The sequence below is a fragment of the Carlito syrichta genome, unplaced genomic scaffold (genome assembly GCF_000164805.1).
Source record: "Carlito syrichta isolate Samal-C Ts95f unplaced genomic scaffold, Tarsius_syrichta-2.0.1 Scaffold306578, whole genome shotgun sequence".
In the NCBI taxonomy this organism is placed as follows: Eukaryota; Metazoa; Chordata; class Mammalia; order Primates; family Tarsiidae; genus Carlito; species Carlito syrichta.
In genome coordinates this window covers 325,666-348,423 of record NW_007250674.1, presented here as the reverse complement: position 1 = coordinate 348,423, position 22,758 = coordinate 325,666, and the positions used below count along the sequence as shown (strand labels likewise).

General features: G+C 41.7%; 1 protein-coding gene across 1 annotated transcript in view; it reads left to right on the top strand.

Moving 5' to 3' along the window:
- SLC16A14 (solute carrier family 16 member 14) overlaps nucleotides 1–22,758 on the top strand; it is a 29,743-nt gene that overhangs the window by 1,357 nt on the left and 5,628 nt on the right. The window contains exons 2-4 of the mRNA XM_008063096.2: nucleotides 6,269–6,541; nucleotides 15,270–15,413; nucleotides 18,114–19,091. Of these exons, the coding sequence (XP_008061287.1) occupies nucleotides 6,283–6,541; nucleotides 15,270–15,413; nucleotides 18,114–19,091 (1,381 nt within the window). The 5' untranslated portion in view covers nucleotides 6,269–6,282. The remainder of the gene's footprint in view (nucleotides 1–6,268; nucleotides 6,542–15,269; nucleotides 15,414–18,113; nucleotides 19,092–22,758) is intronic.

Below are 22,758 nucleotides of genomic sequence, written 5' to 3'. Positions count from 1 at the left end.
GCAGGATCTTAAGTCCGGGGCGCTCAGATGCTGAGCCCCTCTTGGCGGTCTTGTTCCAGGCTCCTCCAGGGAGGAAAGGAGAGGCAAAAATGAAGCGAGGGACCGGGGACGACCATTTCGGGGCTGAACGTTGCCAAGGCCGTGATGATGTTTGAGGAGCTCAACTGTGCTGACCAAATGAGCCGTTTTCTTTCTGCGGAAAAGTTGATTCAGTTGCATTAACGAGGATGACGGAGGGCCATTATTGGGGATTAGAAAGATTCTCTTTCGCCTTGTCTGGCTTCTTTGTGTGCGTGTGCGTGAAAGAGACACATGGGGGTAGGGGAGCGGTGGGGGGGGGGATCCTGCAGACTTGGGTTCAGATTAGGGTTCCACCACCTGAATAGTTCGACTTCCATAAGCCCCCATCCTACTAATGGCTCCGTTTCCTCATCTGTGAAATGGGGTATTAATTCCAATTGGACAGGACCGTTGTGGAGAAGCCACCCAGCACAGTTCCTGGCCCAGGGGAGGCATCTGTATGTTTAGCTCTCCCTAATTTAGTGTGAACCCAACTGGGCTCCCGATTTCGCTGTGTCTGCACTGACTTAACTCAACCTTTCCCCGCTCAGGCCTCTTCAGCCTGTTGGCCTCAACTGCGCCCTCTAAAGGGTTAGAATTTCCTGTACACACCAGGTCGAGAGAGAGAGAGAGAGAGAGAGAGAGAGAGAGAGAGAGAGAGAGAGAGAGAGAGCGCAAAACACCTGCAGAGCCAAATTAAAGGTTGCACCCACTACACACCTGCATCTGATGAAGAGCCTGCTTATACCACTGCGCTCTGTCCACCTTTTGGGAAGACTGTAATTTCGTTCTAACTTGGCGCTTTCTCATTTGCTTCTCATGTATAATGAGCTCACCGCGTGCAACGTAATGGCAAAAGCCAAATTTAAAATGAATGACTTGCTTGTAAAATTTCCATAACAGAGCTGCAGAAAATTTAATCTTGTTGCACACTTCAGAAGGATGTTATTTTCATTTCTGCCAATTACCACGTGACTATGTAACTGACCCCGTTTCATAGCCAGCATGTTGCCCACCCCCTCATCTCCAAATTCTTTATTTCTTTTTCACCATCTATGAACTCACATTTGAGGAGAATGAATGAAAAGTTGACTATTGTTTCTATAATCTTCCCATTTCCTTCCTTCCCTTTTTTCAGGGTGAGGCCCTAATGTTTTATGCCAAGCTTCCAACAGTGGGCTTACCTAGAATGGGTTACATTTTACATATTGAGCCTTAATGGAAGCCCCACACCCACTGCCTCCATTTACCCCAGAGTGCCAAATGTGCGTTGTCATATTAAATGTGTGTCAGAGAGGGGTAAACAGCTTAAAGACTACACAGTGGAGAAAGACATGAAGCCTGGGGGTCCAGAAATCCTCCAAGTTCTCCCTCATTCTCTCCAGGTGTAGAGTAAGATTATAACGCTAAAATGATGATTTGTATGTTATAACATTATAGATGCTAAAAGCAAACTTGGAGGTAGGGAAGATAAGTTTGTTTTTTCTGTTGTCTTTTACTTGTTTCTGTTAGCTAGTTGGACACTAACTTAGCTGTGAATAGTCAAAACGGTCATTACTTCCAGAGAGATTTAAGTGTGAAATGCAGATGGCTCCATTGCCTCAGATTTGTAGGGACCGCCTGAGTATCTAGAAGAATGTCTTTTTGCCCCACCCCCACCCACCCCTGGTGCTCTGCACTTGATAGTGTTTTCTACATGCACAGTTGTGCCCCTTGAATAAAACTTGTCCATTAAATGCTATTCAGTGTCATTTATTTATGAACAAATAAATTGGAAATGTCAAGAGCAGTTCAATGGCAACTACGTCTCTTAACCCATAAAATAAATAATTCAGTAAGAACATAAAGTTCTTGACATTGCTTTAGAAAAGTGCTTAATATTTCAACCCATGGCTGAAAAACTGTAAATTTTTTATCATTATTACTTGTAAGCCTTTCTTAGTTGTAAATAGACTTTAGGAAAATGCCAGATTCTGTTGTTTTATTGTATTAGCTGAGCATTGCCCCAGGGATTGTAAAAATGACATTATTACTCATATGGGCCACTCATGCCTTGTGTCAAGCTGCCTGGTTCTCCTCTTCCTGGCTCCCTGGAATCCACACAGCTAACAAGGAGAGAGAAGACAACTACCAACCACCTCTTCTGAGTCCTTTTTGGGCTCATCCTCTGGGCCCTTTGACCTTAGCTCTTTCTTGGGCTGTGAACTTTGGAGAGCAAGGGCTGTCCCACCTCTTTCTAGTCCCAGGCAGGCTCAGACACACACACACACACACACACACACACACATACACAAGCCTGGAGGCCAAAATAGACTGGAAGACTTCTCAAGAGAAGTTGTCACACATACACACACACACACACACAAGCCTGGAGGCCAAAATAGACTGGAAGACTTCTCAAGAGAAGTTGTCTTATTATATTTTTTCTTTTACAATTCACAAATTTTTCTAGAGGCAAAAGACTGATCCAGAGGATATTTAAAAGACAGAAAGAAGGATCTTTATTTTTGTATAATACATATAGTATATGTTTATTGAGAAATTTGTTTTTACCACTAAGATAAGTATAAAGAAGAGAGAAAATCCTTATAAAACCATCATCTAAAGAAAATCTCCATCAACACTTTTCTTTCTTTCCCTCCAGTCTTTTCTCCTAACATGAATACATGTTTTGGACAAAAACAACAAAGAGACTACTGCATATGTCAAAAGTAAAGTTGTTGAAGGTTCTTTGGTGACATGGAAAGAGGGTCATGCTAAAGTGCGCACTTTATTGCAGGCTCTGGGGCAGAGTGCTCCCTGGTTCTCACCTTGATGCTCCATGGCCCATAGTTGTGGCATACGAGTTGTGGAGCTCTACCATGATTCACTGGTTTAACAAGTATTATAATCTCAAGGTTTCACTTTTCAAGGTTTCTCTGTTACAATTTTGTTGACTCTTGAAGGAGAAGCAGAAGAGGCTGAGGAGGCTAGAAGGAGAAAGGGAAGAAGAGAAGGTCACAGACAATAACTGAAGCGTCAGTGCTGAAGAGACTCCATCCTAAGAAGGACTGGATGGGGTGTGGAAATTACATGCTAAGATAAGCATTTTATCACTCCCAGCAGCCTAGATAATAGGAGGCATGGGGAGAAAAGAACTCAGCCAGGTAGCAGCAGCACACACAGGTGGTGCAGAGGTTGAGAACTGGACAGTGTCGAGGAGACAGAATAATTTAAAAGATAAAGAGTAACAAGACTGAGGTAGGAGAGGAAGGAAGAACATAAGTCCCAGGACAGATCCACTAACTTGCTCTTCTGCTGGCATCCTAGGTTCCCTGCACCCATTTCCCCCCAACACACCCACCCAATAAGATTGGGTGCATGGTCGGACGCAGTGGCTCATGCCTATAATCCCAGCACTTTGGGAGGCCGAGGTGAGAGGACTGCATGAGCCTATGGGTCCAAGACTAGTCTGGGCAACTTGGCGAGACCTCATCTCTACAATAAATCAAAAAATTAGCCGGGCGTGGTGGCATGAGCCTGTACTTCCAGCTACTTGGAAGGCTGAAGTGGAAGGATCACCTGAGACCAGCAAGCATGCCACTGCACTCCAACTCCCCTCAAAAAAAAAAAATTGGGTGCAGTAGCTCACACCCGTAATCTCAGCACTTTGAGAGGCTGAGGTGGTAAGATTGCTTGCACCCAGGAGTTCAAGACCAGCCTGGACAACATGTTGAGACTTCTATCATTAAGGGGAAAAGGTTTTTTAAAAACACCCAATAAATCTTTACACAGAATCAATGCTATCATTCAGGGGTGAACAGATTTTTCCTGTAAAGGATCAGAGAGTGAGTATTTTGAGTTTTGCTGGCCACATAGCCTTTATAAAGGTAAAAAAGAAAGAAAGAAATCCGTTCTTAGCTCAGGTATAGACAGAAACAGGACATAGGCACTGTGCAATTTGCCATAATTGCTTCTCTTTCCTACCTGTCCACTTAGAACTCTGCTGAGAAAAGTCCCTGAGTTGGAGACTTCCGAGTGTCTTTGGCACCCAAAATGAAGAGGTTTTTTTTGTTTGTTTGCTTGTTTGTTTTTATACCACTCTCTTCTATGGCAACAAAATGATTTTTAGTAATAGTAATAATCATTATGTTCTTCCATATTCTTCTGTTTTAAAAATAATTTAAAGAGCAGATTTAGATTTTAAGGATATTATTCAAATTGAGTAAAACATTTCATGTATTAACTAAAAACGTCACTTTTCAAACCAAAGTTTTTCACTTCATGGTCTTGCACTTTCACTATTTTAATTTTTAGTAAAAAGTAAAACCTCCAAGTGGGCACATAGAGTGACAGAAGAGAAATGACTCGAGTCTTGTCTTTTTGTCTCAACAAAAAGCATTCAGTACAGTTTATCTGGAATGTTCTGTGAAAGGAAGCAAAGCAAAGCACTGCAGAGGGGTTGTGCTGAGGTAAGCTCCAAAAATTCTGAACTTTTAGGAGTTTCCTCTACAAACTAACTGAGGCCACTGCCAGGGTCAACTGCAAAACCAGGAGTCTCTAAAATAACTTTCACATAGAATATAATGTGTACAAAAGGATGAGCAATAAAACAGGCTAATTGTAAGGGAACATATATTGGTATTTCATTAAAACTCAATGTAAGCATTTGGGACTTAAATCAGTAAAACATTTTTTCAGGGAGGAGTATTTTATCAGTGCCATTGTCTAGAATTGCTGGCAGGTAGTGATACTTTTTCAAAGCAGACCAACTTTTCATCATTTGTTGTTTTTAAGTTCTCTGTGGACAATGCTCCGCTGTATTGCAGACTCTGGGGCAGAGTGCTCCCTGGCTCTCACCTTGGTGCTCCATGGCCCATAGTCAGGCGGCGGGACCCTGCCGGGCTCAGCTCCACCTTTGGAACTGCCCGGCAATCATTTCCACTTGTAGGCAACAGTCTCGTCCATCCTCCTGGATCCTGCACAACCTCCACCCTCCTCATTCTCAGCCAGGGACCTCACTTCCTGCTTCAGCAAAGAAATCAAACCATTAAATATGACTTTCCAACCTACTACTTACCATCGTAGATTCATCGGCCCCTCCTTCCTCAGATTCAGAAGATAGGTCTCAATGCCTGATCAAGACCAATCTGTCCCATCACCTTCAGGATTAGTCATCTTCTCTCCCTCTCACCGCCCTTTCTCCTGCACCTTATAGTCTCAGTTCTTATACATACACTTGATTCTCATATTTTAAAAGGAAAGAAAGAAAACAAAACCCTTCCTGGCCTGGCATTGTCTAACTCCATCCAGTATCCCTTCTCTCCTTCAAATGTTTTGAGAGATGGATCAAAAGCACCAATCTCATTATATCTCTTCGCTGTGTAAATTCAGCCAATGACTTTCCACTATAGACAAGATAAACTCTATTTGGCACACGGGATCCTATACGATCTAATCCCTGCCACCTGGTAACCTTACCTGGTAACCTGTACATCACTGTAGATTCCAAACTCCTTTAATCTGATTTCTTATTTTCCAAGTAATTGTCTAGCAATTAATTAAGTTTTTCAGGCGACTCTGGGAATGGAGGATAATCAGACCATTATTGGAAAGCTCTCTCTCCCACCGGAAAGTAATCAACTGGCCTTCTACCTTACCTGTTGAGTCAGGTTAGGATAAGCCAGTCCGCCTGAGGTTAATCCACTCTGGTTGTACTGAACACATTAAACAATTGCGCCTACAAAACTGAGAACCAGATCTTCTGCCAGGGACTTCACCAAGGTGAAGCTACCCTGTAAGGCTGAGGCCAGGTCTTCCTTCTCTGACATCTTTTTTTGTTACCTGTCAGTATCCATCTCTGGAAGGGAGACAGAGTATGAGCTTTGGATTTAGAACTATCTCGGTTTAAATTCTGGTTTCCCATCTGGCCACACTACATATTGGCCACGAGGCTTTGAAAAATCACCTCACTTCTCTGAGTCTATTTCCAAAATTATAATATATACATATGGGATGGATGCGAAGATGAGACAGGTTTCACAAAAGCACTTGATTCTGTGAAAAAGTAAGGAGTGTTCCCAAATCTGCATAATGACAAAGGTTAATATGAAGGTCTGATGTGATGTTGGAGCCACTCAGGCCATGATGGGGGTAGAGCTGTCTAGAGAAGATAGATATTTTTTTTTGTTTTGATGTTCAATGAAATTATTTGTTGTACATGTTTCAGAAAAATCTTGGAAAATGTATACAAGTCACGAAGATATTGGGTATGACTTTGAAGATGATCCCAAAGACAAGAAGACACTTAAGGTCAACCCAAACATTGATGGCGGATGGGCTTGGATGATGGTCCTTTCCTCTTTTTTTGTGCACATCCTCATCATGGGCTCCCAGATGGCCCTGGGTGTCCTCAACGTGGAATGGCTTGAAGAATTCCACCAGAGCCGTGGCTTGACTGCATGGGTCAGCTCCCTCAGCATGGGCATCACCTTGATTGTGGGTACGTTCTCCTGTGACCTGTTATAAAACTGAATAATTATAAAATGACAATTTCCCATTGTAAGCCATATTTTATATTGTTGAAACATTACCTATTAAATGTTAGTGGCTACTCTTTTTAATATTGGCAAAATATACATAATATAAAATGTGTCATGTTTAGGTATAGTTTAGTGCTATTAAGTACATTCATATTGTTGTGCAACCATCACCCCATCCATCTCCAGAACTTTTTTCATTTTCCCAAACTGAAGCTCTGTACTCATTAAGCACTAGCTCCCCATTTCTACTTCCCCAGTGCCTACCATTTTATTTTCTGTCTCTGTGAGTTGATTATTCTAGGTAACTTATGTAAACAGAATCATACATTTGTCCTTTTATGTGATATGACTATTCAAATGTTGTAAACATTTGGAGTATTTTTTTTAATTGGTCATTTAAAAAACTTTGTTCTGCCCCAAACTTTGTTTTCTTAACCATCATAATTCATTATCTATCATTACAAATCTCTGCTTATTTAACATTTATGAATAGTTTTAAAGGTAAAAGTTTTAGATAAAATACTATAAAAATCTAATGTCTTTAATTTGAAATATTATTGATCATTCATTATTGAAAAAGCTTTTAAACTCCTTTTAGAAAGGTTACTGATTCTGCTAACAGGAAGAAATAATAATAAATTGCTGTGTGGTTGTTCTTGTATTTTCTAGTTAAACCACACAGCAATCTATGAAGCCAATTTTTGTATGGCTAGAGATACCAAGCCTGAAGATTATTATAAATATAATGTGTTTCATATATATTTAAATAATATATTAATGTTTATATATTTTAATATATAAATATATCTTTCACAGATATAAATGCAATATGTTTCAGTATGGGAACTAAGTAACTCTTACTATCAACTAATATGTCATATTATATACTAGGTGTTTTCCCTCACATTATCTCATTTAATTTTATTTTTCTCTTAACGATGCACTGTATCCTGCTGTACCACCATACCCTAATGTTCTTTAATTGTTTCACTTGAAACTAAAAGCCATATGTCTACATCTCATTTTTAAATTTAAAATATTTATGATATATTTTATATTGGAAACATAAATGGCCTCTAATCTTTTTCTGGTTTTGTGAGAGTATGTGTATCATAAACATGAGTGTTTGATGGAATCTGTGCCTTTTCAGTGATTTCTGAGTAGTAATTAATTACTTGAATCCAATTCAGAGATTTGTTGAACTTGGTTGGCATTCAGTTGATGTTATTTTTGATAATATAAACAATATTAATAACCTTGGTAGTGCTAATGACAGAAAACAAAGATGGGGTGTTTTATCTCAAGCCGTGTGGCGTGTTTTTGAGTGTGTGTGAGTGTGTGTGTATGTGTGTGCGTGCGTGTGCGCGTGCGCGCACACCCACCCATGCTGTTTACCAAAGGGAGTTAATTCTGATAGTTTTTTTTGAGTCAGAGTATCACCCTGTCACCCAGGCTGGAGTGCAGTGGTATGCTTACGGCCACCACAGTTTGACCTACTGGGCTCAGGTGATTCTTCTGCTTCAGCCCTCCAAGTAGCTGGAACTACAGGTGCGTGCTACTATGCCCTGCTTATTTTTTGGATTTATTGTAGAGATGATGTCTCACGAAATTGCCCAAGCTGATCTCGAACCCCTGGGCTCAGGCAATCCTCTCTCCTCGGCCTCTCAAAGTACTGGAATTACAGGCTTGAGCCACCGTGCCCAGTCTGACAGTTTTTAAATTAAGTACAGGCACCATTACATGTGTCAGAGAATTGCTGATAAATCATTTTTGTCCATAACACTATTAAACTGACTTCTTCAACTCTGCTTTGGTCTTGTGAAAACTAGATTGCAGATCATCTGAAAAATGCAGGTAGGTTTATTTCAGTATAAACAAAGTTCGACTTTTATGTTGGATGTGTTTCTACCTGCTCAACAAATTAGTCAAAGAAAATGGTGCTTCTAGAACACTTAAAATCCAGCTTTCTTGTCTTTAAGTGGTAAAACAAAACACACATAGATCCAATCTAGGAAGCGTGTGCTTGCAACATCATACATGCATACATACATACATAAAAGACTAGGAAGAATGCCGGGATTAAAAATGCCCCAATATTTTCCAAAACATCTGATAAATTTGCCTTGGATATTGTGTTTCATAAGTCTTGTACATAAGAAATGAACAACAGAAACTTGTCCTGAATTATTGGATATGGTTTTGAAGATGATCCCCAAAATAAGAACAACTAAATCATACTATGGCAAAATGTGATAGTCATCTTGAATTTAGTTGAGAGGTAACTATGTATTTGAAACTTTGCTTGGGAGTCCCTGAATTCCACATCATGGAATTTCAGATGGTAGACAAATCTCTTTCTACAGGGCAAACTGACTACCAAATAAACTTTTTTTTTTTTTTTTTGCTTTGGATCTCAGAAATCATAACACATCAGATCTCATAGCTATATAAACAATGGGTCTTATACGGTAAATTTCTGTATCATTATCCCAAGGTATAGGGTAGCTGCAGATTTGTTGAACAACACATGAGGGACATTTTCCAAGCCAGTAGTAACAGCTCTCTCTTATTTAACACTTACTACATGACAAGCACGTGTTAGGGGCATGATCTCATTTAATCCTACAACAACACTGGAGGATCATCTGTATCTTATAGAGGAAGAACATGCACCCTCAGAGATGAGTGAGAAACTTACCAAAGGCTGAACAACCAGCAAATGTAGGACAGGCTTCAAACCTAGTCTACTGGACCCTAAAATTGTGTCCACTATGACACGCTGCCCTGCCACTTCATCAAATGAGAACAGAAAAATGCATTTGAAGGTAATAATATAAATTGTTTTTATTTCTTTAATCATTGTAAGCATATCTGGGCTACCTTTTAAAAATGTTTTAAAAAGCCAAGAGTTATATTGTAGTAGTGGAAAGCCATCTCTCTCCTGCTGAGTGATTTCCACATGGCAAATTCAATAAATATGCACTGTTTTATTGTTACTAGCATGGATTTGCCAGGGTCCTGCAGGAAGTCCCAACTTTTAATAAGATGTAATCACCTCATTTGTATCTACAGCAGTCTTTTCTTTCTTTCTTTTCTTTCTTTTTTTAAATTTTTTGTGTCGGAGTCTTACTCTGTTGCCCAGGCTGGAGGACAGTGGCATGCATGCTCATGGCCACCGCAGCCTTGACCTGCTGGCCTCAGGTGATCCTGCCACCTCAGGCTTCCAAGTAGCTGAAACTACAGGTGCGCGCTACCACACCTGGCTTATTTTTTTGATTTTATTGTAGAGATAAGGCTTCACCAAGCTGCCCAGGCTGGTCTCGAACCCCTGAGCTCAGGCAATCCTCTCGCCGTGGTCTCCCAAAGTGCTGGGATTACAGGCTTGAGTCACCTCACCCAGCCTCTACCACCAGTCTTTGTGATGATGGCTCTCCAAATAATTCTTGGTGGATGCCATATTTTAAGAAAACCCATAGACTGCAAGAGATAATTTACTTGAGAAATAGATGTATATCAGTGGTTGTCAATCCTGGCTACCTATCAGATCCACTTGGGGAGTTTTGGGAAAAAAAAAAAAAAAACCTGAATTTTTTTAAATGGAGGGAATTATTGAGGATAACTAAAATTCAGATACCATAAATTGAAGCTGTATCTTTGATTTATCCAGATTTCTCTAGGCTGCACCCAAACCATTAAGTTAGTATCTCTAGGGATGGGCCCCAAGAGTCAGGATTTTTTTAAAGCTCCTTAGCGACTTCAGGGTTCAGCCAAGACAGTGAGCCATTGCTCTAGACAGTGAGAGGCTCCAAGACAGTGAGAGGCTCCTAACTCTTCATTGCAGTGAGGGGGGATAGCCTGAAAGACCCGGAGTTCAAAACAACTACCTACTTCCATTCCTGAGCACTGCCAAGGCTTGCTGAATCAGATTGTTCCCCTCCTCACCTGAGCTTTTTGCAACCTATCAATTGCAGGAATAGGCAAAACATGATGACTTCCTGAGGGTGTTCCCCACAGCAATGAGACACTTTATTATGTGGGAAATGGTCCAAGACTTCAATTCCTTCTGATGAGGAAAAAGTCTGATAATGTGAAACTGAATTATTCTCAGAAGTGTGAGTCATGATCAAAGAATTGTATCTGAATTGTGTGATTTCCCCCCCTTCTTAGACTATGTGGGGAGTTCTTTCACTTTGTTGAAAGGACAATTTGATTTTGAGGATGCCAGCAGAGAATCAGGAAACAATAATTGGAAAATGAAACTGAGGTTAGATGCAGTGGCTCACGTCTATAATCCTAGCACTTTGGAGGCTAAGGTGGGAGGATTGCTTGAGCCCAGGAATTCAAGATCAGCCTGGGAAACATAGTGAGACCTCATCTCTAAAAAAAAAAAGAAAAAAAGAGAGGGGAGGGGAAGGGAGGAGAGGGAAGGAGAGGGGAGGAGAGGGGAGGAGAGGGGAGGAGAGGGGAGGGGAGAAGAAAAAACTAACCAGGCATGGTGACTCAAGCCTATAGACCCAGATACTCGGGAGGCTGAGGTGGGAGGATCGCTTGAACCCACAGGGTCAAGGCTGTAGGGAGCAGCCCAGGAGGTCAAGGCTGTACTCTATCCTAGGTGACAGAGCGAGAACCTGACTCAAAAAGAAAAAAAAAAAAGAAAAAAAGGACAGAAACTGAGAGTTCAAAAGCCTGGGTCTGAATTCTTTTTTTTTTTTTAAGCTATATATTTTTCACCTATAGAGGGTCATAGCATTTCTGGATCTCCCTTTGCCTATCTGCAAGTCATAAATGACTGAAGCTCCAGCGTGCAAGAGTTGATTAACTAGAAAGCCACACACTATTATCAACTTCATGTTTTTATCAATAAAAAGTTAGTATTTTCTTTTTGATTTATAAAATCCCTCTAGACATGAATATTTGCACTGATTTTGGAAAGTTCTTTTCTTTTTTCTCAAATGCCTTCCTAATGCAATGTTTTATAGGCATACAGTATCTCAGAAAAACTTGCTTCTGGGCCCTTTCTGCAATGTGGAAAATATAATTGTGCTACTGACCTGTGATCTGTTGACCTTTCAAAGGGCTATTAACAGCAAACCAACAAGTCATGCATTTTTCTCTTTTTTATGCATTCATCCAAGTTAGGCGTGGTCAAGTGGCTGTGGGTTTAGAAAAATAAAAACATGCATAAAGAAATCCAAGAAATATCTCTAACTGCTGGTATCTGAATTTCAGTGACCTTCCAGTAATTCCCTCAGATGATTATATTAATGTGCTTATTTTATATATTATTTTTATAATGGGCATATTTTATAGTATGTTGCATATAACATATTTATATAAACTATATGTTATATATAAGTCTATTCTAAGAGGTTTATCCACTAAACTGTTTCCTGTAACGTAACGGGTTTACTTAAATCACTGTCTTTTTTATTTATTTATTTTATTTGTAGGGACCAGGTCTCGTTATGTAGCCCAGGCTGGTCTCAAACTCCTGGGCTCACGCAATGCTCCTGCCTCGGCCTCCCAAAGTACTGGCATTACAGGCATGAGCCACCACACCCAGCTGATAAGTCTATTTTTTTTTTTTTTGAGTTGGAGTCTTACTCCTTTGCCCAAGCTGGAGTGTAGTGGCACGCTCACGGCCACCCCAGTGTCGACCTGCTGGGGTCCAGCCATCCTTCCCCCTCAGCCTTCCAAGTAACTGAAAATACATTACAACATCCGGCTAATTTTTTATTTTTATTGTATGGACGAGGTCTCGCCAATTTGCCCAGGCTGATCTCGAACCTGCAGGCTCAGGTAATCCTCTCGCCTCGGCCTCCCAAAGTGTTGGGATTATAGGCTAAGCCACTGAGCCCAGCCGATAAATCTTTACCTTCATAATCTTTAGGATTAGGCACTTTTAGAACCACCAGATAAATAAACCCATTAGTAGACTGTGTATTCAAATACGCACATTTACATAGTTAGAACTTCAAAGGAAAGTTTTATTTTAGTTTAGGCTAAAGGGAGAAGCTCTTTAGAGTTCAAAAAATTTTTAACTTGAAATAGTCCCACTTGCACATAGGGTTTCATAACTATGTAAAATAATGTTGATCCAAAACAAGATGATATTTAAAATGTACCATCTTACTGAATATTGAGTACTGCCTTATATTGTATCGCTAATATCTGGATTGCTATTTGAACAAGGAATCATTGATCACAAGACAAACATTCAGCTTCAATGACATTTTCAATTACCACAAAATCAGGAAGAAAACAAAAAGCATTAACAATGAAAAACTAAAAAGTCAGAGTAAAGGAAGCAATCGGAATGTGTACCATGTATCATATAATGCTTGTGCTATGGTTATATTGCACATCTTTTTTTTTTTTTTTTTTTTTTTTTTTGAGTTGGAGTCTCACTCTGTCACCCAGACTGGAGTGCAGTGGCCGCTCCCGGCCACCGCAGCCTCACCTGCTGGGCTCCAGCGATCCTTCCGCCTCAGCCTTCCAAGTAGCCAGAATTACAGGCATGCGCTACCACGCCCGGCTGATTTTTTGATTTATTGTAGAGATGAGGTCTCGCTGCCCAGGTGGGTCTCGAACCCGCGGGCTCAGGCAATCCACTCACCTCAGCCTTCCAAAGGCATGAGATTAAGGGCTGAGCCACCGAACCCGGTTTTTTTTTTTTTTTTGAGACAGGGTCTTGCTCTGTCGCCCAGGTTGGATTGTGATGGCATGATCATAGCTCACTGTAGCCTCAAACTCCTGGGCTCAAGTGATCCTCCCACCTCATTCTCCTGAATAGCTGGGACTGCAGGTGCATGCCGCCATGCTTGACTAATTTTTTTAACAAAAATTTTGTAGAGACAAGTTCTCATTATGTTGCCCAGGCTGATCTGGAATTCCTGGGCTCAAGAAATCTTCCTGCCTCAGCCTCCCAAAGTGCTAGGATTACAGGTGTTAGCTACTGTACCCAGTCTTATCACATTCTACACAAGGAAGTGTGTTCCTGAATTTCTACAAAGTATCATAAATGCATAGCCTGCTGCATTTATTCTCATACCTGTAATACTAGCACTTTGGGAGTCTGAAGTAAAAGGATCGCTTGAGACCAGGATTTTGAGACCAGCCTGGGCAATACAGTGAGACCTATCTCTACCAATATATATATATTTTTTATTTTTTTATTTTTTTCTGGGCATGGAGGCACCCTGTAGTCCTAGGTACTCAAAAGGCTGAGGTAGGAGGATTACTTAAGCCCAGGAGTTCGCGGATTTAGTGAGCTATGATTGCACCACCGCACTCTAGCCTGAGAGACAGAGGGACAGCATGTCTCAAAACAACATCAACAAAAAACAAAGCATAGCCTAATAGTTCGGTCAGGGATTGTGCGATTCAGCAGGGCCCAAAAGTATGTGAAGCAATGACGAGTCCTTTCCAGCTTGGTTTGCATATGTGTGTGAAAATAGGCTATTGGTTCCCTGATTGAAGAACAGGAGCTCTGAGAGTGTCCTGCACTCCCTTTAAGTCTGGAGTCAAAAAACCTTATGTGTAAAGAGGCCAAATCATAATGTAAATGAGGACAGGAAGGTATAAGACCAGAGGGAAGGGTGGAGACTGCAGCAAACTCAAAAGGGTGTGACTCAGCAAAACGGGGTCATAGCTCAAGCTGATTTGGGTCCTGTGGAAAGGTAGGCTGTGTTACCACTGAACTTTTTGTGAATTCTCTTCATTGTAAATGTCAGCAACAAATTCCAAATATTGTTTGGGATCAACAAAATGCATCTACAGGCTGGATATAGCCCCTAGACCATGAGGTTATGATCTCTGTTGTAGACAAAAAAAATGAGTGTCAGCCAGGTGCAGTGGCTTATACCTATAAACCCAGCATTTTGGAAGCCTTGAGCCCAGGAGTTTGAGACCAGTCAAGGCGACATGGCAAGACCTTGTCTCTATAAAAAATTTAAAAATGAGCGCGGCGTGGTAGTGTGCACCTATAGTCTCAACTACTAAGGAGGTTGACATGAAAGGATTTCCCAAGATCAGGAGGCTGAGGCTGCAGTGAACTATGATCGTGCCACTGTACTCCTTCCTGCCTGGGCAACAGAGTGATACTCTGACTCAGGAAAAAAAAAAAAAAGAATGTCTATGTCTATTTGTTTCAGGCCTGCTTTCCTTGAAAACCTAGAACCTTATGCTCTCTGATAAAATTATTTCAAACCATCTTTTTTCTTTTATTTGAGCCTGAGTCTCACTTTGTTACCCAGGCTAGAGTGGAGTGGCACACTGCCAACTGCAACCTCGACTTGCTGGACCCAGATGATCCTTCTGCCTCAGCCTTCCAAGTAGCTGGAACCACAGGCATGTGCCACCATGCCCAGCTAATTTTTTTTTTATTTATTGTAGGACGAGGTATCGCCATGTTACTCAGGCTGGTCTCGAACCCCTGAGCTCAGGCAATCCTCTCACCTTTACCACCCAAAGTGCTGGAATTACAAGGGTGAGCCACCATGCCCAGCTATTTCAGACCATCTTTGCATGCTGAAAGTTTTTTGCATATAAAGCAGTGAGGTTTTTTGTTTGTTTTATTTAAGGACTCTAGTAACATTTTTTTTGTCTGTTTTCATATGTAGATTTACTAAGAAAAAATGAAAATAAGGTGACATTTTTCAACTTTTTTTTCCCAATGCACCATGATAGGACCTTTCATCGGGTTATTCATTAACACTTGTGGATGCCGTCGGACAGCAATCATTGGAGGGCTCGTCAACTCCCTGGGCTGGGTGTTGAGTGCTTACGCTGCAAGCGTGCATTACCTCTTCATTACCTTTGGAGTGGCAGCAGGTAAGCTTGTGGGATTTTTTTTTTTTTTTAAGATGTGGGGTACAATTCAGGGTTAGTTATACAAATATTCATTTTGCAGGTACCCTTGTTGATGACGCGTGCCCCCCGCTTCCCCCGGCAGATTCCCACTATTGCCAGTCCTGCTTCCCTGCTCCCCTCCTGGCAGTTTCCTGCTACTGTCATGGAAATTTTTTGTTTTTTTTTATAAATGCCTTATGGGACATTTTGGCAACAAATTTTTTTCCCCTCCCTTTGGTAACAAGTTTAATTGTAGAGAAAAGAAATCTGTTAAAACATTTCGTTTCTTCTATCACACCCCAACCCCACCCTACACTCCAGGAAATACTTTTTAATATAAGATGTTAACTATGCCTTAAGTGGAGGAAACCGACCTAACAGGGGTACTTGGCCTGCCTAATAGACTCAAATTAAATTTCCATGCCAGGTTCTAAATGCTAGTCCTTTTCTCCTGTGAGGAACAGGAAAAGGAAGGTAGTCATGCCGACTTGGATGAATAGACCAAAGATTAAGGAAATTAGCAACATCCTCTCGTTTAATAACTGTAAGATTGAGTGCAAATCACAGAATACTCATTTACTCTTTTAGCCCTGTTCAAATTAATAAAATAGCACAAAACCCACATACATGTAAAGCCTCTAAGAAGCAAATCTAGCACTGTTAGGGTGTTATTCCTCAGTAAAGAGGTTAGAATTGGCTCTCAGGCAGCACTGTTTGCATATCCGTTCTGCAAAATATATTTCCAGCCATAATTTCCTGTATCAACAGGTAGTGGGATTCATGCAGATAAGCAGTTTCTTACTTCCAATGGTATTTTAATGAACCTAATCCAGCTTGACTTTCTTTTTGAGTACAGAGCTACAGTTCTCCCAATGAATGTGTTAAAAGTTTTAATAGTATAAAAGTTAAAAGTTGGTTTTGGATCCTGGCTTTTTTTTAACCACCGTTATGAGTGTGAGTTTAGGCAAGTTACTTAACCTACTTATACCTCGGTTTCCTTATCTGCAAAATGGGGATAATGAAGAGTGCCCAGCTTACATGGTTGTTGATATGATTAAATGGCATAATTTGTATAAAGCACTTAGCACAATAGCTGGCACATAATAAAGTGCTCAGTAAATTCTACTTATTGTGTGTATGTGGCATTTTTAGATATACATATTTTATGAGGTTTTAAGCTTAAGTAGATGCCTTTTATTGGCAAAAGGAACACACAGATCTACTGTCCATATAAATCCACAAATTGCTTCTCTGTAATATGCATTTATCTATACAAATACACACATAAAGCACTTCTGTATCTTTTGAAACACAGTTTATAAACTATTGATTGAAGTACAAGATAACAGCTTTTAAATTATTAAATATAATACCTTGTTAATTTTTATTTTATTTTTAATTGACAATAATGGTATATGGGGTAAAAATGCAATGTTCAGCTATATCTGTATATGTGGAATGATGAAATCAGACTAATCGGCATATCCTCACCTCAATATCATTTCTTTGTGATGAGAACATTTCAAATCTACTTCAAACAATTTTGAAATATACAAAACATTATTAACTATAGTCACCATGCTGTGCAGTAGATCACTAGAGCGTATTCCTCCTATGATAACAGTTCTTTGAAAATTTCAGATGTTTTCCCTGAGTACTTTAGAAACTCTTACCCATAACAGTCCAATAAACAGAAGAACTAGCACTGGGATTTTTTGTGTTACAGGTGAGGAAATAAACACTTCTTTTGCTGAGACTAAGGAGCCACACTGGGCTCTCTGGATACATAGTATAGAATAGCAGAGGCCTAAGACAGCATTGCCCCTCAGAGAAGCCATTCATTCATTCTTTCAACAAATCACTAAGCACACACCTGTGTGTTCTGGGCAGTTCTGGGCGTACCAGTGGAGAAAATAGAGTCCTGGCTGCATGGAGTTTAGATTCTGGTGTGAGAATGCTGCTTTCTTCTGTTCTTGGAAAAACCTGTGCTGCGAAGCCTGGTGGGGAAAGTGCTGGGCTAGAAACCTGCTTGGGTGGATGGTCTTCCTGGAGCTTACCCTGGAAGGAGCTTTTTTATAATCACTATTACTTCTTCGTTAGAAAGAAAAGGCCAGGTATGGTGGCTCAAGCCTGTAACCCCAGCACTTTGGGAGGCCGAGGAGAGAGGACTGCCTGAGCCCACGGGTTCGAGAACAGCCTGGGCAACTTGGCGAGACCTCATCTTTATAATAAATAAATAGATATAATAAATAAATATAATATAATAAAATATATAGATATTTATTTACAAATAAATAAAAGAAGTATTTTAAAAAATAGCCGGGCATGGTCATGCGTGCCTGTAGTTTCGGCTACTTGGAAGGCTGAGGTGGAAGGGGGGTGGCCTTGAGCGCGCCACTGCACTCCAGCCTGGGTGACAGAGTGAGACTCCAACAGGAAGGAAGGAAAGAAGGAAGGAAGGAAGGTCCGTCTAGACACTCATTAAGGGAATGCAGATGGTCTTTAACTGCTGCAGGTGCTGGACACGGCCGGTAAGGAAGGAAAGAAGGAAGGAAGGAAGGAAGGAAGGAAGGTCTAGACACTCATTAAGGGAATGCAGATGGTCTTTAACTGCTGCAGGTGCTGGACACGGCCGATAATGTTGTCCTGTGTGCCTTTCCCTCCCCTCTCCGCCCGCTGCAGGCCTGGGCAGCGGCATGGCCTACCTGCCGGCCGTGGTCATGGTGGGGAGGTATTTCCAGAAGAGACGCGCCCTGGCCCAGGGCCTCAGCACCACCGGGACGGGGTTCGGCACGTTCCTCATGACCTTGCTGCTGAAGCACCTCTGCGCGGAGTACGGCTGGCGTAACGCCATGTTCATCCAAGGCGCGGTGTCCTTGAACCTGTGCGTCTGCGGGGCGCTCATGCGGCCCCTCTCGCCCGGGAAGGGCCGAGACCACCCGGGAGGGGAAGATCTGCGCGTCCGCGCGGCGCACTCGACCGAGTCGGTGAAGTCGGATGGACAGCCGGGCAGGGCCGAGGAGAAGGGTGGCGGGCCCGGGAGCGAAGAGACCCCCTGTGACCCTCCCGCCCAGGCGCGCCCCGATCGGGCGCGGCTCGGGAAGAGCGTGTGCGCCCTCCGGGTGCTGAAGGCCGTCAGCCAGATCACCGTGAGGGTCCGGAAGGGCTTCCGGGACTGGTACGCGGGCTATTTTGGGACAGCCTCGCTCTTTAGCAACCGGATGTTTGTGGCCTTTATTTTCTGGGCTCTGTTTGCGTACAGCAGCTTTGTCATCCCCTTCATTCACCTCCCGGAAATAGTCAACTTGTATAATTTGTCGGAGCAGAACGATGTCTTCCCTCTGACCTCAATTATAGCAATACTTCACATCTTTGGAAAAGTGATCCTGGGCATCGTGGCCGACTTACCTGGCATCACCGTGTGGAATGTCTTCCTGATGGCCAACTTCACCCTCGTCCTTAGTATTTTTATTCTGCCGTTGATGCACACGTATGCTGGCCTGGCCGTCATCTGCGCGTTGATCGGGTTTTCCAGTGGTTATTTCTCCCTGATGCCGGTGGTGACGGAAGACTTGGTTGGCATCGAGCACCTGGCCAACGCCTACGGCATCATCATCTGTGCTAACGGCATCTCTGCGCTGCTGGGACCGCCTTTTGCAGGTAAACGCTCCAGGGTTTTAAGAGCTCAGAGTGCATGGAGATAGGGTGTGCTATGGTACACAGTCCAAGATAAACAGAGGAAAGTTTCCATTTGGACACATGTTCACTTTTTTCTTCCCATTCTTGCTTCCTCCCTTCCTCTTCCTTCCCAGTCTCTCTACAAATCCTAAAGACATCTCCTCTCTTAGGGTTGTGTCAACAAACTCACTTTTAAGTCATCTTTGAAATTCAAGAAATCAACTAGAGCAGTGGCGGAAGCAACCGCCAGCATGTTAAATCTGTGGATGTGGAACCCAAGGATACGGAGGGCAGACTGTATATATCTTTACCATCTTCTTCCTCCAATAGATGAATAGTGAGCCGCAAAACCAGCAATTAAACCGAAGACTTTGTTACTCTAAAGCACATCTTCTTTTTATTTATTTTTTTAAAATTTTTTCTTTTAAAGCTGTGGGGTACAATTCAGGGTTAGGTATACAAATGTTCATTATGCAGGTGCCCTTGTTGATGAGGTGTGCGCCCCCTCCCCTGGCATTCTCCCATTACTGCCAGTCCTTTCCTTATAGTATCATGGTAATTGTTCAAGATCTGCTTATGAGTGAGAACGTGGCATCTCATTTTTGAAAATCTCAATACCCACAGAAAGAAAATTCAAGAAATCATGGATGTTTGCCTATGTAGCTGACAACACGGGTAGTTGGCTGACTAAAGGTTTAAGGCCCAAGAGTCACTTTAGGAAACGCTGTGACCACATATGAAGCTCCTCCTGGATCAAGCTGCTCCTGTTCTCTGCCTGTGCACAGAGATGCAGATGCAGCATTTTTAGGTGACAATGAATAACTTGCAGCAGTGCAGCAAACTATATTGGCAGTTGAACAATCTAAAATTCCTCACTGATCTCATTGTGTAGAATTCTCTATCATTTAGAAATCTATTTGGTTATAAGAGAATACCCTGACGGTGACAGTTTAAACAGATTTAATGGTGTCACATAACAAGAACTATATAGTTTCCAGGGACTGCATGATATTGGGAGAGTGTCTTGGGGATCCTCTTGGCCTTTTCCTCGTGCCAGTTGACTGACAGTCACACAATGGCTGCTGCAGTTCCAGACACTACATCATCATTTATAATGGGGAAGAGGAAGGCTCAGTCCCAGCAGAATTTCACTTACATGTGATTGGCCAAAATTGTGTCACATAGCTAATCCAAGCTCCAAGAGGAGCTGTGAATTAGAGTATTTTGCTTTCCAGCCTCTCTACTAGAGGAAAGGAAGGAGAAAAAGATTGGAATTGGAGGTTGGATTAGCCAACCAATCATACCTTCTAGAGATATTAAACTTAAATATGCATTGAAAGTATGGGCTCCTCCACCCTCTTGTTGGAAGTCCTTCAGATGTATTGTATGTGGAAATAGAATCTGTCATTGATGGATTTATTTATAAACTACTTGGGAATGTTCTTCTAATGGTCATTCTGGGGTTATTTTTATAGCAATCCATCAGATTTCAGTAGCAGCATCACAACACAGCTGTAAGGTGTGGCATAAGTAATCCATGATCAATGTTAATTAAAGCCCCAACGTTTGCCAGCATGGCTTCCTTATCTTATTTCGATGGTCATGTCCTTTCCACTCATTTTCATTCCAGTGGGCTTTCGTGAGTGGAAGAGAAAGGACTTGCAAATAGAGGACAGGGAGTTGCACCCAACCCTTACATCAAGTCTTATCTCTCTGCCTGCTCCCCACTAGAAGTAGCCTCTGTAGCAGAATGTGAGCCACCATGGATGGTAGAAACCATAGTATTAATGATTTGGAGCCTTCTGTGAATGGCATCACAGGCTGCTATGGATTAATGTTCTGAATTAATGTTCAGATGTGCCTGTCTAGGCCAGTAACCTACAGGGGTCTTTCTTCCTTTGTATTTGTTGATTTCTTCTCCTTTCACTGAACTCTCGCACTAAGGAATAGTGAACAACATTCATTGGCTTCCTGCATTATGCTTAATATTGACTTTCCAGGCCAGGAGCCATCATTACAACGAGATGCAAGCCCAGCATGCATGCACTGTAGGGTCAGAGTGACTGGCAATATGAATGACTAAATGACCACATTAAATTCTTGCTAGAAATTTGAGATGGGCTGGAATATATTACTTAGCTGGGTTTGCTGCAAGGAAAATTACTGTTCACTTTACCTTTTTTTAAAACAAAGTTTCAGAAACAAGTCTGTTTTCCATTTTTCAAGGAGGTGTCTACCGGCATTAGAAAATCTGATACAAGGTAGTACCATGTTAGACAATCACACACTTTCATGTAGGAGAACAATGTACAATCAGAGATATTGAACAAACATTTCAACAATGTCACTTAGCAACATGAATTTCTTAATCTAATTCATTTATAATATTCCTGGAAATTCCATTCATCGCCTCTAAACATGTATAATAGTACTTTTCTAGACATCTCCTGTGTACAGTATAGCAAAACTTAGCCACATAGATTTGGCTGACCAAGATTCAATACATATCGCCTTCATTCACATAAAATCTAACACCTTAACAATAATTTGCAATGTTTTTCAGCCAGAACTGGGAACACTTATTTGATTAATAAGAAAAAGAGCTATTACTTCTCATTTGACAGATTCAAATGAATACAATTTCATAGGGAACCAGATTTTACTTAGAAGCTGTAGGTTTGAATTGATGGTTGGATCAGTCTGGCCAAGGATTCCAGGTTCCAAATTAAGGAAACGAGATCAGACCTCTAGGGAGAGGCGGTGAAGGATGAATGGGGAGGGCAGCTGGTGGAACTGTCTTCTCTTTGAAAGAGTTCTGTCAACATGTGTCAATTTTCCTGGTAAAACACTGTCTCTCCTGACATGCTTTGCATCTGGCTGGGTTTGAGTACAAATTAGTGTAAGTATTAAAACAGGCACTAATGGGAGGTGTTGGGATCCAGAGTAATTTATAAATAAAGCCTAGAGGTAGATTGGAGGACACCTATGGGATTCACTTAACGTAAAATTTAGGACCACACCTACAATTTGTACTCTGTTAAATTGTTTGGTGAAGCTGAGTGTGCTTTTAAACAAAAATTAACATATGAGTTACTTTTAAAGCTTGGAGTATGTGGAGATGCTTTTACAAATGCTTACACTTTTAGAAGAAAGATGCAAGAATTAAAAAATATAATGAGTTTAATTTAAGGCTGTAGCAGTAGGTAATACACTTAATGGACATTCTCTATATTCTGCAGAGTGAAGATGAGGGATGGGGTAGAGGGGAAGGGATCCTGAAATGGATCCTGGTGTGCTCTAAGGGTGGGGGTATTTATTACTGTCCCACCCAGAAGGGGAAACAGTATACACACAGACATGGAGCCAAGAGAAATGTGTTTGAAACTACAGCCAAAGCCGGGCTCAGTGGCTCAGCCTGTAATCCCACGCCTTTGGGAGGCTGAGGTGAGTGGATTGCCTGAGCCCGCGGGTTCGAGACCCGCCTGGGCAGGCGAGACCTCATCTCTACAATAAAATAAAATTTAAAAATGAGCCGAGCGTGGTAGCGCTCGGAATTCCAGCTACTCGGAAGGCTGAGGCGGAAGGATCGCTGGAGCCCAGCAGGTCGAGGCTGAGGTGGCCAGGAGCGACCACTGCACTGCAGTCTGGG